The sequence below is a fragment of the Limanda limanda genome, chromosome 18 (assembly GCF_963576545.1).
Source record: "Limanda limanda chromosome 18, fLimLim1.1, whole genome shotgun sequence".
NCBI lineage: Eukaryota > Metazoa > Chordata > Actinopteri > Pleuronectiformes > Pleuronectidae > Limanda > Limanda limanda.
Window position 1 is genome coordinate 532,501 of NC_083653.1, and position 18,482 is coordinate 550,982.

The 18,482-nt window shown below is 46.7% G+C and overlaps 3 protein-coding genes and 1 non-coding gene across 4 annotated transcripts in view; 3 read left to right on the top strand and 1 right to left on the bottom strand.

The window, feature by feature from the left end:
* The window catches only part of klf11a (Kruppel like factor 11a), an 8,333-nt gene extending 1,034 nt beyond the window's left edge, over window positions 1-7,299 (top strand). The window contains exons 2-4 of the mRNA XM_061091565.1: window positions 1,811-2,031; window positions 2,190-2,997; window positions 4,730-7,299. Of these exons, the coding sequence (XP_060947548.1) occupies window positions 1,819-2,031; window positions 2,190-2,997; window positions 4,730-5,004 (1,296 nt within the window). The 5' untranslated portion in view covers window positions 1,811-1,818 and the 3' untranslated portion in view covers window positions 5,005-7,299. The remainder of the gene's footprint in view (window positions 1-1,810; window positions 2,032-2,189; window positions 2,998-4,729) is intronic.
* A 903-nt stretch (window positions 7,300-8,202) lies between these two features.
* LOC133024404 (ribonucleoside-diphosphate reductase subunit M2) lies at window positions 8,203-11,515 on the top strand. Its single transcript, XM_061091497.1, has 10 exons — window positions 8,203-8,584; window positions 8,712-8,780; window positions 9,208-9,354; window positions 9,440-9,556; window positions 9,653-9,786; window positions 9,860-9,954; window positions 10,038-10,171; window positions 10,513-10,617; window positions 10,705-10,818; window positions 11,063-11,515. The coding sequence occupies exons 1-10, from the start codon at window positions 8,501-8,503 to the stop codon at window positions 11,213-11,215; spliced, it is 1,152 nt and encodes a 383-aa protein (XP_060947480.1). The 5' UTR covers window positions 8,203-8,500; the 3' UTR covers window positions 11,216-11,515.
* LOC133024976 (small nucleolar RNA SNORD94) lies at window positions 10,858-10,991 on the top strand. The gene has a single exon (XR_009683142.1). It is a non-coding gene; the product is annotated as a small nucleolar RNA SNORD94 (small nucleolar RNA).
* A 1,769-nt stretch (window positions 11,516-13,284) lies between the features above and the next one.
* On the bottom strand, window positions 13,285-18,017 carry LOC133024454 (galectin-8-like). The gene is made up of 8 exons (XM_061091566.1): window positions 17,928-18,017; window positions 16,551-16,639; window positions 16,155-16,365; window positions 15,145-15,309; window positions 14,828-14,854; window positions 14,211-14,299; window positions 13,712-13,877; window positions 13,285-13,621 (listed from the first exon to the last, which is right to left on the bottom strand). Exons 1-8 carry the CDS (start codon window positions 17,964-17,966, stop codon window positions 13,472-13,474), a joined length of 936 nt encoding a protein of 311 aa, XP_060947549.1. The 5' UTR covers window positions 17,967-18,017; the 3' UTR covers window positions 13,285-13,471.
* Window positions 18,018-18,482: the final 465 nt, after the last annotated feature.

The window sequence follows — 18,482 nt, forward strand, 5'->3', positions numbered from 1 at the left end:
TGTGTTGTGTTGTGTGTTTGTTGTTGACTGGTTTTGTTGTGGGTCGATAGAATGTCGACCCACAACAAATGTCGTCAGATTCTGATAATTTGAAGAATCATAACAAGTTAAGATCTTGTTATTGATTAATCTGATCAAAAACAAGTTAAGTTTCTTTAATAATCAATAAACCATCACAACTGTGGATCATTAATATCTGTCATTTCAAATGTCAGAATTAGAACTGATACAAGAAAAACACCAGAGGTGAATTTATTGAGTTTAATAATGATGATAATATAATAACAATTTGTATTATTGTGATCTCTGTGTGTTCTGTTTGAGTGGGGACACCCCCCCCCCCCTCTCTCTCTGTCTGTCTGTCTCTCTCTCTGTGTCTCTCTCTGTTTGTCTGTCTCTGTCTGTCTGTCTCTCTCTCTGTCTTTCTGTCACTCTCTCTGTTTGTCTGTCTCTCTGTCTCTCTCTCTCTGTGTCTCTCTCTGTCTGTCTGTCTGTCTGTCTGTCTGTCTGTCTGTCTGTCTGTGTGTGTCTGTCTGTCTGTCTGTCTGTCTGTCTGTCTGTCTGTCTGTCTGTCTGTCTGTCTGTCTGTCTGTCTGTCTGTCTGTCTGTCTGTCTGTCTGTCTGTCTGTCTGTCTGTCTGTCTGTCTGTCTGTCTGTCTGTCTGTCTGTCTGTCTCTCTGTGTCTCTCTCTGTTTGTCTGTCTCTGTCTCTCTCTGTCTCTCTCTCTGATGGTCTGTCTGTCTGTCTGTCTGTCTGTCTCTCTCTCTGTCTGTCTCTCTGTCTCTCTCTGTCTCTCTCTCTGTTTGTCTGTCTGTCTGTCTCTCTCTCTGTTTGTCTGTCTGTCTGTCTGTCTGTCTGTCTGTCTGTCTGTTTGTCTCTCTCTCTCTTACTCTCTCTCTCTGTCTGTCTCTCTATCTCTCTATCTCTCTTACTCTCTCTCTGTATCTCTCTCTGTCTGTTTGTCTGTCTGTCTGACTCTCTGTCTCTCTCTCTGTCTGTCTGTCTGTCTGTCTGTCTGTCTGTCTGTCTGTCTGTCTGTCTGTCTGTCTGTCTGTCTGTCTGTCTGTCTGTCTGTCTGTTTGTCTCTCTCTCTCTTACTCTCTCTCTCTGTCTGTCTCTCTATCTCTCTATCTCTCTTACTCTCTCTCTGTATCTCTCTCTCTCTCTCTCTCTCTCTCTCTCTCTCTGTCTCTCTCTCTCTCTCTCTCTCTCTCTCTCTCTCTCTCCCTCTCTCTCTCTCTCCCTCTCCCTCTCCCTCTCCCTCTCCCTCACCCCTCGCTCGCCCTCTCCCCCCTTCCTTTATGTTAACTTCTCTGATCCACCATCACCCTAACCCTACTTTCATTATTTCAGTCTTTTCTTTTCTTTTCTGATAAACAACGATGTTCTTTTATTGTTCTGATTTAAAGCGAGTGACATCATTGGTTGTTAGATGGAATCAGAACTGTGTCAGAGCTCCACCTGCTGGCAGCAGGAGGCGCTGTGGCTTCAGTGGCAGACGTCATAAATACAGATGTTGTTGTTACACAGTTTAAGTTCAAAGAATTGTTTGACTGTTTGACTCATTTAGCTTCTCAGGTGTGTTATTGGTTATTGGTTTGGTTATTAATAACCATAACCCAGCACTTCAGTATCTTTGTGAAGCTGCTTCCAGACATGAACTGAACCAGACATGTTCATGACATGTTCCTGACGTGTTCTTGACGTGTTCATGACGTCTGAAAACTAATTTTTGTGAACTTATTTGATTTCTGTTCATAATCCATAAGGTTGTTGTTGTGGATCAGATCTAAGTCTGGTTTGGTTTCAGGCGGACCGATGGACGGCCTGCCCGCGGCGACCATGGAGCTGAAGCCGAGCATCGAGTACCACGACCTGGAGGCTGCTGAGGCACTCGTCAGCATGAGCTTCTGGGGTCAAAGGTCACACAAACCCCGCCCCCTGACTCCGACCTCTGACTCGTGTGACTCCATCCAGCTCCAGGCAGAGGGAGGCGACGCCCCCAAAGACCTGATCGCTCTGTCGTCACTGGTGAGGAGAGACATCGATTCAAACCAAAACCAATAATAATATCAATTATGATCAATAATAATCAAGTAGAAATACACATAAATCAAAGCTGCTTCATCACACCTGTCACTTTAACATGTTTCACAATAATAATTGTTATTATCTTGTGGACTTCTCAGTGTATGACTCCGCCTCACAGTCCGAGCTTCGCTGAGTCCTCCAGCCCCCCCGCACTGAGCCCCGCCCCCAGACCAGACTTCCCCCGCCTGGCGCTGTGCATAGGCCCCGCCCTCCTCAGCGACTCCTCCTCCCTCTTCCCCTCGGACACCTCAGCACTGTCGTCCTGCGTGGCTCCGCCCAGCAGAGCCACGGCCACCAGCGTCATCCGCCACACCGCCGACAGCCTCAGCGTTTCTCCTCCTCCTGCCCCCCCCCGGCCCGCCCCCTCCTGCATCCCCCCAACAGACACGCCTCCTCGCCCAGGACTTCCAGAGACGCCTCCAGAGAAGAAGGATGGACGTCCTCTGTCCCCCCCCCCCCCAGTGTCTTCCTCCCTCTCCTCGCCGGTCCCTTCCCCCCCGCTGCTCTGTCAGGTGATCCCAGTGGGGGGGCGGACTGGGATGATCTCCGCCTTCGTCCAGGCTCCGGTTCAGATGCACACCCCGGGGGGGCCGACGCCCCTCCTGCCCCCGGCCCCTCACAGCTTCACGCAGTCCCTGCTGCTGGGCTCGGCCATGCCGCAGGGGACCGTGATGTTCGTGGTCCCTCAGGCGCCCGCCTCCCAGGCGCCGCCCCCGGCCATCATGACCCTGGGCAACACCAAGCTGCTGCCGCTGGCCCCGGCGCCGGTCTACACGCCGCCGGGAGCGGGCGGCGCCACGCAGGCCGACTTCTCACGCAGGCGCAACTACGTCTGCAACTTCCCCGGCTGCAAGAAGACGTATTTCAAGAGTTCACACCTGAAGGCTCACCTGCGCACACACACAGGTAGAGACACACACACACACACACAGGTAGAGACACAGACACACACACACACAGGTAGAGACACACACACACAGGTAGAGACACACACACACAGGTAGAGACACACACACACAGACACACACACAGGTAGAGACACACACACACAGACACACACACAGGTAGAGACACACACACACAGACACACACACACACAGGTAGAGACACACACACACACAGGTAGAGACACACACACAGGTAGAGACACACACACAGGTAGAGACACACACACACACAGGTAGAGACACACACACACAGGTAGAGACACACACACACACAGGTAGAGACACACACACACAGACACACACACACACAGGTAGAGACACACACACAGGTAGAGACACACACAGGTAGAGACACACACACACAGGTAGAGACACACACACACAGACACACACACACACACAGGTAGAGACACACACACACAGGTACAGACACACACACACAGGTAGAGACACACACACACAGGTACAGACACACACACACAGGTAGAGACACACACACACAGACACACACACACACAGGTAGAGACACACACACACAGGTAGAGACACACACACACACAGGTAGAGACACACACTCAGGTAGAGACACACACACAGGTAGAGACACACACACACAGGTAGAGACACACACACACAGGTAGAGACACACACACACAGGTAGAGACACACACACACAGGTAGAGACACACACACAGGTAGAGACACACACACACAGACACACACACACAGACACACACACACAGGTAGAGACACACACACACAGGTAGAGACACACACACACAGACACACACACACAGGTAGAGACACACACACAGACACACAGACACACAGGTAGAGACACACACACACAGGTAGAGACACACACACACAGGTAGAGACACACACACACAGGTAGAGACACACACACACACAAGTAGACACACACACACACAGGTAGAGACACACACACACACAGGTAGAGACACACACACACAGGTAGAGACACACACACACACAGGTAGAGACACACACACACAGGTAGAGACACACACACAGGTAGACACACACTCAGGTAGAGACACACACACACAGGTAGAGACACACACACACAGGTAGAGACACACACACACAGGTAGAGACACACACTCAGGTAGAGACACACACACAGGTAGAGACACACACACACAGGTAGAGACACACACACACAGGTAGACACACACACAGGTAGAGACACACACACACAGGTAGACACACACACAGGTAGAGACACACACACACAGGTAGACACACACACAGGTAGAGACACACACACACAGTGAGAGACACACACACACAGGTAGAGACTGAGTCTGTTCCTTCTGACATGATGGCTGCCGAAGTGAAGCCAGATCATCTGGATCGCCCCCTTGTGGCTGGCTGCGGTATAGGTCTTGAACTCTGTCTCCTCCATGTTAGCAGATGGGACATGAACCAAACTAAAGAATCAAAGTAGACGTTAGATAAATGTTTGTAAAGAAGTTTCTGTGGTTTCAGCTCCTTCTTCTCTCTGATGTTAGTTAACGTGTTTCTGATCAGTTTGGTTTGAATCAGTTATTGATGATATGAAAACAGGCGGAGACCTCATGATTGACAGCTGACTCCTGATTGGTTGAGAGTGTGATTGTGGTTTTGTTCCTACTGGTTAACACTCGGCTTCTTCTTCTCCTGTGCAGGTGAAAAGCCGTTCAGCTGTCACTGGGAGGGATGTGACAAAAAGTTTGCCCGCTCCGACGAGCTTTCTCGCCACCGAAGGACGCACACTGGCGAGAAGAAGTTTGTCTGCAACGTGTGTGACCGGCGCTTCATGCGCAGTGACCACTTGACCAAACATGCTCGGCGGCACGTGACCTCCAAGAGGGCGACCTCCTGGCCCGCCGAAACCGGAGACCTCAACAGAGTGGCGCTGCCCACGCTTCCAGTGGGCGTGCTCATTCCCAGCACCAACTAACAGACTCAGGAGCCCACAGGGCCGACTCAGGACCCCAGGAGGGGTGGGGGGGTGGTTCAGTCCGCTCCACCCGTCACATCAGGACCTCCATTTCTACTCCACACCTCCATCAGCCAGTGAACACGTGACGACAACCGGGCCCCGGCTGCGTTCATACACACCACAGAACAGGGTCAACTATCACACCCGTTGAGTTGCCATGGAAACCAGACCAGTTATCTGTTTTACCAGACTGATCTGTTTTGTCTCTTCATGTTGCCAGTGAAACTAAACCTTTCTGAGCTGAGCAGCATCGGCCAGACTCACCAGCTCCCCCCTGAGGCTGAAACATTCACTACACTCCAACTGCTGAGAAATCGGTCTCTTCTTCAGTGGAACGCACAGAGAAACGTCAGGAGATTGTAAACACTCACACACACCAAGATACTGTGACTGCAACACTTCATGGTGGCTGACGCTAAGCTAACCGGCTACTGTTCTAAGCATTAGCTCAGGGGCTACTGTTCTAAGCATTAGCTCAGGGGCTACTGTTCTAAGCATTAGCTCAGGGGCTACTGTTCTAAGCATTAGCTCAGGGGCTACTGTTCTTAGCATTAGCTCACCGGCTACTGTTCTAAGCATTAGCTCAGGGGCTACTGTTATTAGCATTAGCTCAGGGTCTACTGTTCTAAGCATTAGCTCAGGGTCTACTGTTCTAAGCATTAGCTCAGGGTCTACTGTTCTTAGCATTAGCTCAGGGGCTACTGTTCTAAGCATTAGCTCAGGGGCTACTGTTCTTAGCATTAGCTCAGGGGCTACTGTTCTAAGCATTAGCTCAGGGGCTACTGTTCTAAGCATTAGCTCAGGGGCTACTTTTCTTAGCATTAGCTCAGGGGCTACTGTTCATAGCATTAGCTCAGGGGCTACTGTTCTAAGCATTAGCTCAGGGGTTACTGTTCTAAGCATTAGCTCAGGGGCTACTGTTATTAGCATTAGCTCAGGGGCTACTGTTCTAAGCATTAGCTCAGGGTCTACTGTTCATAGCATTAGCTCAGGGGCTACTGTTCTAAGCATTAGCTCAGGGGCTACTGTTCTTAGCATTAGCTCAGGGGCTACTGTTATTAGCATTAGCTCAGGGTCTACTGTTCTAAGCATTAGCTCAGGGTCTACTGTTCATAGCATTAGCTCAGGGGCTACTGTTCTAAGCATTAGCTCAGGGTCTACTGTTCATAGCATTAGCTCAGGGGCTACTGTTCTTAGCATTAGCTCAGGGTCTACTGTTCTAAGCATTAGCTCAGGGTCTACTGTTCTAAGCATTAGCTCAGGGTCTACTGTTCTAAGCATTAGCTCAGGGTCTACTGTTGTAAGCATTAGCTCAGGGGCTACTGTTCTAAGCATTAGCTCAGGGGCTACTGTTCTTAGCATTAGCTCAGGGGCTACTGTTATTAGCATTAGCTCAGGGGCTACTGTTCTAAGCATTAGCTCAGGGGCTACTGTACACGTCATCAAGGTGTGTTCACGCCTCTTATGATTAAGAATAACCAGCTGTAGTAATCAAGTGTTTTTGTAACCTGGTTAAAATGTAAGTTTAGTTGATGTAGACGTAGCTGGAGCCGGACGACAGCGAGTTTCCCGCCCAGCTCAGAACATGTTCTTCCCACAAACTCACTGAGGAGGTAGAGGAGGAAGAGGAGGAAGAGGAGGAAGAGGAGGTAGAGGAGGAAGAGGAGGAAGAGGAGGAAGAGGAGGCGACAGGCTGCTATTCATCCACGGACAGAAACCAACAGAAACCTGACATTGCACTGGATTTTTTAAATCTTGCTTGTTTTTGTACTCTCTCCGTGAATAATCATGTTTACTACGTGTGTACATGTCAAGTGGAGCTCAATGTATGCACTCGTTTTGTTTTTTGCCAAAGCCTCTGTATTGTGCTTCTATCGTTTGTTTGTGACTGTAAATAATGTAAATATATTGATATCTATATCAATGTTATGTGTATTCCAATCTGCATTTATTACAGTACGAGTTATTGATATTTTAAAAATGTCAGTGGACAGTATTCCTCAGTGTGATACTACCTACTATCTTTGCTTTACACAATATTATTCTTATTTAATAATTATATGTTGAGGAAAAAGTACTGTTTTTGATAGCTTGATTTGGCCCAAAGTGTAGCCAGTAAGAAAATACCTCATGTTATTAAATGTTATTCTTAATAATATCAACTTTTCTTGGAATAATCCCATTTCTAAACATTTGCCTGTAAGCGATGGTGAAGAAAATGGCTTTTATAATAAAAACTTATCTCCATCATAAGTGTTGCTCTGTACTTCATTCACTGAGATACTTTCTTTTCTTTTCATTTGATTCAAACTCTAGCTTTATTTATAACAACAATTTTAACGAAAAACCAAAGAAACACTGAATTAACTTTATTTATAATCTGAGTATTTAACAGTTCCTGAAACAGCAAAGAGACACAGGAGAAGAATGAGTGGCGTTGGGTTGTTGTGTCTCTTGTTACTGTGGCTTGTGTAAATTATAGAGGTTGTGGTGTTGTGTGTGTCTGTGACCATATATTTATATATAGTTGATTCAAATATAAATATATTTATATATATAAATAAATATAATATATATGTACACCTAACCCCATACAAATATATGTATAAAAATACCTCATGTTATTAAATGTTAACATATATATATATATTTACATATAAAATCTCTTATATAAATGTTCTGCTCGACGACAGGGAGGACCTTATACAACCGGGCACCCGGTAACAGCGCTCAGCCAATCCCGAGACAGCGCTGGGGGGTGTGACCAATAACAGAAGACTGACGTCATGCCAGGTACGTGAGAGAGACTCATCATTGGCTGGCGAAGTCCCCGCCCATTGCCTTACTGACCGACATTCTGCACGAGCCAAAGAAAAACAAAAACAGCAGAAGAAGAAACGGAGCGTAAAGCGACCCCGTGTGGTCACGCAGTGGTACTGCAGGGACACACACAAATATACACACTCACACACAAAGACACACACACACAGATATACGCACTCACACGCAGACACACACTACGTAATGAGCGTGTTAACGTGTCTGCGAGTCACAGCTCCGTGTTGTGTAGCAGTGTGTATTTGGCTCGTTGTGAATCTTGTGTAACGTTGATTTCAGACTGTTTCGTAACTGGGACCCCCCCCCCACCACGCTGGTCACGTGAACGCGACGCGGAGCCTGATTGGCTCCGGCGCAGCGTCGGTTTAAAGAGCCACCCACCCAGCCGCGCTCTGATTGGTCAGCTGCGTTGAGGCGCCAAGATTCCAATAAATAGAGAAGCGGAGAAGAAGAAGCTCCAGAGTCAGAGAGCCGCCATCGAGCAGAGAAGAAGAAGCAGCCGCAGCTCCACACTCTCCTCTTCGTCACCTCCACCTCTTCGTCTCCTCTTCTTCACCTCCTCCTCTTCGTCTCCTCTTCTTCACCTCCTCCTCTTCTTCTCCTCCTCCTCTTCACGATGCTCCGCTCGCCTCTTTCCGTCAGAGAGGAGAAGTCTCTCTGCAGTCAGACCAACAACATGGCGCTGGACAAAGAAAACACGGTGAGAACAAACCGCGGGAACTTCATGTCCCCCCCCCAGCCGGTCGGTCCTTCAGGATCCGGGAACATCCGGAAGTGTGTGGAGCATCCGGTGTTGTGTGGAGACTGATCTTCTCTTTGTGTTGCAGCCTCCCGCCGTGAGCAGCTCCCGCATCCTGGCGTCGAAGACCGCGCGCAAAATCTTCTCTGACGCTGCGGTGAGTAAATCCTACGTCACCTTCATTCACAGTGACGTCACTGAGCGGGAGTTTCATTGTTTCTCGCATGGCGCCTAAAATGATGGTTGTGGCGCCAACCCGACGACCAGCTGTTTGCATGACGTCACTTCCTCTGCCTCTGTATTTTCATGTTTGTTTATATCTGTGAATCAGTCGAGCTTTATTAAGACTGACGTCACATCAGCCTGAGCTCAGGTCCTGGATGATGACGTGTTCATTTGAGACTGATCAGCTGATCAGCACGTGTTCACCGACATGTTCAGGTCAGCTGATCAGGTCACGTGGGTCATGATGACACCTGTTGTGTGTTGATCACTCACACAAAGTCCACTTGGATCTGAACGTTTCATCGGACTCGATCAGAACCACGTGAACGGACCCGTGACAAAGTGTTTCCTGTTTTCAGCCCAAAGCCGTGAAGAAGAGCAGCAGCGAGGAGGCGGAGCCTCTGCTGAAGGACAACGCCAGCCGCTTCGTCATCTTCCCCATCCAGTACCACGACATCTGGCAGATGTACAAGAAGGCTGAGGCGTCCTTCTGGACCGCAGAGGAGGTACATGTGACCTCCGCCGCCGCAGTGCCCCACGGGTAACGTGGTCGCTCTGACGAGCGCTAACGGCGTGTTGTTGCTTCCCCAGGTGGACCTGTCGAAGGACCTGCAGCACTGGGAGTCTCTGAAGGACGAGGAGAGGTACTTCATCTCTCACGTGTTGGCGTTCTTCGCCGCCAGCGACGGCATCGTCAACGAGAACCTGGTGAGTACGGCGAGCTGCGGCCTGACCCCGGTACCGACCTGTGATTGTGACCGGGCGCCAGTGTTTGATTGCGAACTGTCGCTCTGTGACCACCAGGTGGAGCGCTTCATGCAGGAGGTGCAGGTGACGGAGGCCCGGTGCTTCTACGGTTTCCAGATCGCCATGGAGAACATCCACTCGGAGATGTACAGCCTCCTCATCGACACGTACATCAGGGAGCCCAAAGAGAGGTGAGCTCTCTACTGCCCCCTGCTGGGTCCTCCTGCTAGTGCTGTTGTCTGACCTGCGTTCACTGACCCTCAGAGAATACCTGTTCAACGCCATCGAGACTCTGCCGTGTGTGAAGAAGAAGGCCGACTGGGCGCTCAACTGGATCGGCAACGGCAACGCCGCCTACGGTAAGGCTCCTCCCCCCCGGTGGTGGTGGTGCTGCTCCACCAGGTTTGGAACTGATGATGTGTATCTGGTGTTGATCCTCCAGGAGAGCGAGTGGTGGCCTTCGCCGCCGTGGAGGGAATCTTCTTCTCTGGCTCTTTCGCTGCCATCTTCTGGCTGAAGAAGAGAGGCCTGATGCCCGGCCTGACCTTCTCCAATGAGCTCATCAGCAGAGACGAGGTGAGGCCACGCCCCCACACGTCCAACCAATACCTGACCAGCTCCTTGAGCCTCAGATGTTTTGTGAAAGTTTAGATGAACGTTTGTAGAACGATATCAAAGGTTTGCTCTGGTTTCACTTTCTTCTGGTTTTGTGGTGAATTAACAACAACTTGTGTAATTTAGATGAAACGCACATCTTTGTTACTGGAGCTTTAATTGAAAAGAGGCTGTGTGTTTGATCATGTGACCTCTGACCCTGCTTGGACCCGAGTGTGTGTTTGATCATGTGACCTCTGACCCTGCTTGGACCCGAGTGTGTGTTTGTGTTAACAGTGTGTTGTTGTGACTGCTGCGTTCAGGGTCTGCACTGTGACTTCGCCTGTCTGATGTTCAAACACCTGCTCAACAAGCCGTCCAAAGAAACCGTCACCGACATCATCCAGAACGCCGTGGCCATCGAGCAGGTCGGTCCCCGCACTGCGCTCGCACCAGCGTGTGTGTTGGTGGCGGTTGAACAGTTTGTTGACCTGTTGTGTTTCTTTGTGCGTCAGGAGTTCCTGACGGAGGCTCTGCCCGTGAAGCTGATCGGGATGAACTGTGACCTCATGAAGCAGTACATCGAGTTCGTGGCCGACCGCCTGATGCTGGAGCTCGGCTTCGCCAAGGTAACCGCCGCCGCCGCCGTGTGGCCCGGAGGGGCGGGGTCTGTGATGATGAGACGCGCAGGGGTACGGACCTCAGCCGATGATGGGGGCTGAGTGCTGCTGCCGTCCGATCAGAGGACGAGTGGTTCACTGGGGGACGCCGGCAGCACGAGACTGACGCCACGCTGAACAGACCCCGCCTCCACCGGTGAGGTCAGAATTCACATGTCCAATCACAGAGTAAACTGAGCTCTGGTCTCTACAGATCTACCGGGTGGAGAACCCCTTCGACTTCATGGAGAACATCTCTCTGGAGGGAAAGACCAACTTCTTTGAGAAGCGCGTGGGCGAGTACCAGAGGATGGGCGTCATGTCCGGCCCCTCGGACAACACCTTCAGGCTGGACGCAGACTTCTGAGGGCGGAGGTGTGGTCACGTGATCCGGCGCCCGGTCACATGATCCGGCGCCGCAGCAGCAGACGCTAGGTTTTCACTCTAACTTCCTGCGCTGTCCCAGAGGAAGCTGGCGTTCCCCTCAGCTCTCTCTCTCTCAGCAGGATGCAGCCGTGTGTACAGAGGTTTTACTTTGTACAGGACCTTTTATTAAATGACGGCAGTTTCTGTAAATAAGTCTTTTATCCCCATTTTTAAAAGGAGAATTTTAGTCTGTTTTTATGATCTTTGTATTGAGCTGTCAAATGTACAGTTTTAATTTATGGACTGGATTTTTTTTTTTGTAATAAAATTGTATCAACAAACCTGAAAATCTTGTTTTCATTCCTGGAAGTTGTTTTGTGATTTTCATGAACTTGTTCTGAAACACTTTTAAATGCAAGCGTCACTGACTCGTTATATTCACAACTGGTTCAAACCAACCTCGCTTGTGATGCTTCTATTTATGGATCTGTAGCTCCAGACGACTCTGATGATCCAAACCCTCGTCAGTGTTGAGAAGAGCAACAGTTACAGTTTCTCAGTTAACACACAAAGCAAAATTTGGCACAATTTGCACAACATTCACTTAATTTACCAAAAGCTTGACCCAATTTGGCACTACTTCACACTCCCCTACTTACTTACTCCCACACTACACACAATGTTCAGTTGTTGCACACACTTCTCAAGTAAAATCTCAAAGCATCAACCTACAACACACAAATACTCAAATCTCTAAACATTGAGGTCTGTTGAGCAATTTGCAATCAGGACTGCAGCATGAAAGTGTCTCAGCCTCTGTTTTGTTTGAACAATAGAATACAGTGTGCTCACAGTATTTATATTTTGCAGGACTGAAAGAGAACCACACCGTGGAGGAAGAACACGCATGTTCACAGCCCAACAGGAGACTGAAATTGTAGATATGGTTCATGAGAACAACGCTATCACACTCAGACAAATAAAAAACAAGGATCCTGGCTGACCTGATACATTTAGAAACGTCCAGACCGTCAGTTCCTCTCTACATTGGACCGTATTCTTCATACGAGCCATGCGGATGAAACAAGTGAACAGGGTTCTGTTCTGTGCGTGTGTACCGAAATAAACCTTTTTTTGCTGCATATTTGTGTGCTTGTGTGCATATTTGTGTGCTGTTTTATGTTTGACTATGAAACAAGTAGGCCTACACAGACAGTTTACAAAAGGAGAAATGGCTAATTCTCCAGAGTCATTGTCATTCATATGGTGTGTTCCATTTCGATGATTGTGTTTTCAATTTTGCACTTCAGTGCGCTGTAAATGCTTGGAAGTGTGCAAGCAAATGCATAGTTGTGTGTACTCAATAAATGGTATGTGTGTGTCATTTGAAAACATGGCTGTGTGTACCAAATGAAAACACGAGTTCTATTTTGTGAACAGTGAAGAGATTTGATGGCAAAGACTCATCTTGCAAAGGGAGTGTCAGGTTTAACATTTTGTGTGTGAGGTTTTCAGTTTTCTGTGTGTATTTTTGAGAAAGCCGTTATTGTTTAGAAAAACGTGTGTTAACAATTGTGAAAAACTGTAACTCGCATTACAATGAAGCTGAAATTCCTCTGATTGGTCCTGGTGATCAGTGATGAAATTCAATAAGAGCGCTTCAGTAGAACTTATAGAACTTTCTTGGCTTTCTTGAAGCAAATAGCTTTTTCCTGATTCTTGTTCTGGATTGTTCCCTCGTGGTTTCCACTGCTGGGACATGAAATGTAACAAACGTGGAAGTCACAAATCAACAGTACAGAACCTCGGTGTTACACTTGACTCAACTCCATTTTAATTCCCACATAAATGTCAAAGACTGCCTTTATCATATAAGAAAAACGGTGATTCATGCTTTGACACTTTCTCTCTCCTACGCAGGATTTTCATAAGATCAGTTTCACAACCTGATAATAAAAAGGGTAAAATATAAGAACATTTATTTAGTAAAATTTCATAAGTCTTAGGTTGAGTTAATTAAAACGATGTAACTAATTAAAATCTGTAACAAATCATGTGACCGATCCAAGATCATGTGATCAGTTTATTAGACAAAGAAAGAAAAGAGTTTGTAAAGTGACGGTTGTTTGTCGATGAAAACATGATCCAGAGTCATCGAGGAGGAGGAGGAAGAGGAAGAGGAAGAGGAGGAGGAGGAGGAGGAGGAGGAGGAGGAGGAGGAGGAGGAGGAAGAGGAAGACGAGGAGGAGGAGGAGCTTCAGAAGATGTTGACGTCTCCCAGCGTGACGTCTCCCAGCACCTCCACCTGGTTGATGCTCCTCAGCTCCTGGACTCGGTGCTTGTAGTCCAGCTGGTGGAGGCCGTTCACAGCGACTTTGAACTGCTGAGCCTCACACCTGATGATCATCTGCACAGAGGACAGACCACAGGTTCACAGGTTCGATTCCTCAAAAAAAAAAGTAGTTTAAGAAAAAGTAGTTCCAAGGTAATGACGTACCTCAAAGTACTGAGCTGCAGCGAAGGGGAAGGAGTCCAGCGCCGTCTCCTCGGCGCCCCAGCACTCGGACAGGAAGGAGTTCCTGACCAGGCTGCGGCGCTTCACACGAGGATTCAGGTGCAGAGCGATGTCGCTGCCGCTCGACGTCCGAAGATTCACAGAGAAACTGACAGAAAAATATACACCATTTAAAAGATGTACGTGTTCCTACTCTCATCATCTTTAAAACCCGCTCTATTTCTTTCTAGTAATTTAGTACTTTGACTCAACAGCGGAGCGGAAGTACTGCTTCCTGGGGAACATTACTCCACTACATGTATCTGGAAGCTTTAGTTACTTCAGATTTTTCATATGATAAGTTGCTATAAAAAATGTTCTGTGACGTATTTTATAAAAACTAAACATAAAATTCTAAATTATTTTCATACAAACCTTCACGATTAAAACGTGACAACTTGTTTGATTGAAATGTTTTATACTGAAAAGGATGAGAGGTCACCTCTGTGCGTTGTGATGAGTTTCTGCTGTGATCGTGATGCTTCGTCCGACACTCAGTCCGTCCCCCAGATCCGCCCTGAAGGGAACGCTCTGCACAGAACAAAGGTTCCATCAGTTCACCGCTGACCCCACCAGTGACACACGGATCCTTATCCACGCCAACGACATCAAACACGTGAGATAATGTGGACAATGGATTTATTGTTAATCAAGAAAAAACACAAATTATTATTATTATTTCAAAAGAACAGATTTTCTTCAACTGAAAATTAAAAAAAAAACATTTTAAAGACGAAATTAACAATTATCAAATGAATCTGTTTAATATGAAGAAGAGTCGTCAGGATGTTAAATATTGTTAAACGTCACAACTTTTATTAAACAAACTAATCACTTAACAGACACATTTATCAGATTCGTCACTGATCCACGTAATGTGTGTCTGTCACGTGACCTCTGGAAGTGGTCACGTGACCTCTGGAAGTGGTCACGTGACCTCTGGAAGTGGTCACGTGACCTCTGGAAGTGGTCACGTGACCTCTGGAAGTGGTCACGTGACCTCTGGAAGTGGTCACGTGACCTCTGGAAGTGGTCACATGACACATCAACCTAACTCACCAAGTTGCCTGTTGAGGAGAAGATCGGCTGAAACAAGAAAAAAGACAAAACACAATGAATTTCAGTTTGTTCTATTGAAGCTTTAAATTATTAAAATTCCTATTTTTACATCGTAAATCTACGATCTGCAGCCGCAGCGACCGAAACCAACTCTGTCTTCATATACGTTTTGATTGATCCTGTACGATCAACATGTAAATATCCACATATAATATAATACAAATATAAATATTTAATAACAGACGTTTACTGTAGAGAACTTGTCCTGAGTCCCGGTCGATCAGAACTCGAAACAACAACAGTTCTTACTTCCTCACCTGTCGAGTCACATGACTCAGCGTCGCAGAGCTCGGACTCACGGCGTTCGGCGGGGCGACGCCCACGACCTCGGCGCTGACCTTTCCAGAAACACAGAGCGTGTCGACTCGCTCCAGATCCTGTCGGTGTTTGTACTCCAACACGTGCACGCCATTCACAGCCACCTGCAGCACACACAAGGTACTGAGAGGACAGTACAAGTACTGAGAGGACAGTACAAGTACTGAGAGGACAGTACTGAGAGGACCAGTACTGAGTGGACAGTACAAGTACTGAGAGGACAGTACAGGTACTGAGAGGAAAGTACAAGTACTGAGAGGACCAGGACTGAGAGGACCAGGACTGAGAGGACAGTACAAGTACTGAGAGGACAGTACAAGTACTGAGAGGACAGTACAAGTACTGAGAGGACAGTACAAGTACTGAGAGGACCAGGACTGAGAGGACCAGGACTGAGAGGACAGTACAAGTACTGAGAGGACAGTACAAGTACTGAGAGGAAAGTACAAGTACTGAGAGGACCAGGACTGAGAGGAAAGTACAAGTACTGAGAGGAAAGTACAAGTACTGAGAGGACCAGTAGTGAGAGGACTAGTACTGAGAGGACAGTACAAGTACTGAGAGGACCAGTACTGAGAGGACAGTACTGAGAGGACAGTAAAGGTACTGAGAGGACAGTACTGAGAGGACAGTACAAGTACTGAGAGGACCAGTACTGAGAGGACCAGTACTGAGAGGACCAGGACTGAGAGGACCAGTACTCAGAGGACAGTACTGAGAGGACAGTACTGAGAGGACAGTACTGAGAGGACAGTACAAGTACTGAGAGGACAGTACAAGTACTGAGAGGACAGTACTGAGAGGACAGTACTGAGAGGACAGTACCATGTTGCTCAGCCCTGTGAGGCCGATGGGGATTTGTTAGCTATACAGATTAACTATAATTGATGAAGTACAAGTACTCTGATCCTGTACGTCCCCTCAGACTGGACCTGACTGGCGTCCTCACCTTGAACTTGTCTTTCAGGACGAGCACGATGAGCTCGAAGGCGCCCCCGGTGGTGAAGGGCATCTGGTTCAGGATCTGCTCTCGGCCCCAGCGCCCCCCCTGCAGCGAGTTACACACGATACACGGAGCCTTGTGGAACCGGGGGTTGAAGTGGAACGCCACGTCGGCCCTCGGGTTGACGCTGCTGCCGCAGGTGAAGTCCACCTGGAACCTGCGAGACGCCACAGAGGGACCAGAGGACACCTCCAGTGAAACACCATCATTAACAATTCATCCATTCACTTTTAAATCAGGTCTTTGTTCCATGCAGATTTCTACAGTTATCAATAATAATAATAATGGATTAACAGGAGCCCTGAGGCTTCAGGCAGACGTCCTGGTGAGTAGAGGCTTCACCTGTCGGCCCCGGGGGGCACGGAGCCCTGGATCAGGACCATCTCCCCGGGGACCAGCCCCCCCAGGATGGTCCCAGCGAAGGGAATCCGCTGCGGACGAGAAACCAGCGGGAACGTTTACATGATTCTCATCTTCATCTTCGTGAAGTCAGAACATTCACAGAAGAAATCATCAATTCATCCAAAAACAAAAAGATATGACAAGGTTTTTACTTTCTATCGTATTGTGAATATAAACAAAGCAATGACATCATCATCACTAAACATAACGACACTAACTCGGTCGATAAGACACAAATTGAACTTAAGAGAACAGAAGTTATATAAAGTTACTAAATTAAGCCTGAAGTTATTTCAAGTTACTAAATTAAGCCTGAAGTTATATAACGTTACTAAATTAAGCCTGAAGTTATATCAAGTTACTAAATTAAGCCTGAAGTTATATCAAGTTACTAAATTAAGCCTGAAGTTATATAAAGTTACTTAATTAAGCCTGAAGTTATATAAAGTTACTAAATTAAGCCTGAAGTTATATAAAGTTACTTAATTAAGCCTGAAGTTATATAAAGTTACTTAATTAAGCCTGAAGTTATATCAAGTTACTAAATTAAGCCTGAAGTTATATAAAGTTACTTAATTAAGCCTGAAGTTATATAAAGTTACTTAATTAAGCCTGAAGTTATATAAAGTTACTTAATTAAGCCTGAAGTTATATCAAGTTACTAAATTAAGCCTGAAGTTATATAAAGTTACTTAATTAAGCCTGAAGTTATATAAAGTTACTAAATTAAGCCTGAAGTTATATAAAGTTACTTAATTAAGCCTGAAGTTATATCAAGTTACTAAATTAAGCCTGAAGTTATATAACGTTACTAAATTAAGCCTGAAGTTATATCAAGTTACTAAATTAAGCCTGAAGTTATATAGAGTTACTAAATTAAGCCTGAAGTTATATCAAGTTACTAAATTAAGCCTGAAGTTATATAAAGTTACTTAATTAAGCCTGAAGTTATATAGTTACTAAATTAAGCCTGAAGTTATATAGTTACTAAATTAAGCCTGAAGTTATATCAAGTTACTAAATTAAGCCTGAAGTTATATAACGTTACTAAATTAAGCCTGAAGTTATATAAAGTTACTTAATTAAGCCTGAAGTTATATCAAGTTACTAAATTAAGCCTAGAGTTATGTATAGTTTGAAACATGTTGAAAGACGGAAGCTGAATTCACTGAGGATAAAACGTGACGTTAAACTTCATGTCTTAAGACTGAGCTAACATGCTAACTAGCCCGGATCACGCATCCTCCGGCCGTGACGTCACAGCCGGGGAGTCCGGTTAGAACGTGACGTCAGCTGTAAAGCGGTGTAACGTCTCACCGGGTTCAGAAACGTTTGCCTCAGGTTGGATTTCGACATTTTGACGCAGCGACGATACTCGGCCTCTTCGTTGTTTTGTTTACTTCCGTATCTGACGTCATCAGGATGAGACAGCCTCGTCACACCGGAACTCACGAGTGTTTAATCAAACGTTTTACTTTATTTGTGGTTAGATACAGTACATGGCACAGGCCAGCAGGGGTCAGTTAGAAACAAGCATTCACTTTGTTCTTTCAGCCCGTAAAGACTAGAATATATTCACTATTAACAACTAATTTGGCCAAAACTTCACTGGAAACAGGAAGTAGACAAAACTATTCTGACCAACACGATATGAATATTCATTAAAGTCCGAAAACGCCTCATAAGCTTCCTTAACTCTAAATCAACATTAATACGGATTTAGTTTAGTCTTAAATTTAGGTCAAATAACACTGCACAAAAATCAATGTTACTTTCTCGGCGTCAAGTCACTGAACCTGACGCCCAGCGTTGATTTGTTGTTTATTACATTAGATTCAGCTGAAGCTTTTATCCAGAGCGACTCATCGACCA

What these genes read in the sequence shown, in the direction of transcription:
- LOC133024404 (XM_061091497.1), top strand. Translation starts at nt 8,501, where the DNA reads ATGCTCCGCTCGCCTCTTTCCGTCAGAGAGGAGAAGTCTCTCTGCAGT. An exon ending in CAACGGCAACGCCGCCTACG is followed by an intron (nt 9,955 to 10,037) that starts GTAAGGCTCCTC and finishes TTGATCCTCCAG; the next exon opens with GAGAGCGAGTGGTGGCCTTC. An exon ending in AGCTCATCAGCAGAGACGAG is followed by an intron (nt 10,172 to 10,512) that starts GTGAGGCCACGC and finishes TGCTGCGTTCAG; the next exon opens with GGTCTGCACTGTGACTTCGC.
- LOC133024454 (XM_061091566.1), bottom strand. Translation starts at nt 17,966, where the DNA reads ATGTCGAAATCCAACCTGAGGCAAACGTTTCTGAACCCG. An exon ending in ACTCATCACAACGCACAGAG is followed by an intron (nt 13,878 to 14,210) that starts GTGACCTCTCAT and finishes TTTTTCTGTCAG; the next exon opens with TTTCTCTGTGAATCTTCGGA. An exon ending in CTGCAGCTCAGTACTTTGAG is followed by an intron (nt 13,622 to 13,711) that starts GTACGTCATTAC and finishes TCCTCTGTGCAG; the next exon opens with ATGATCATCAGGTGTGAGGC.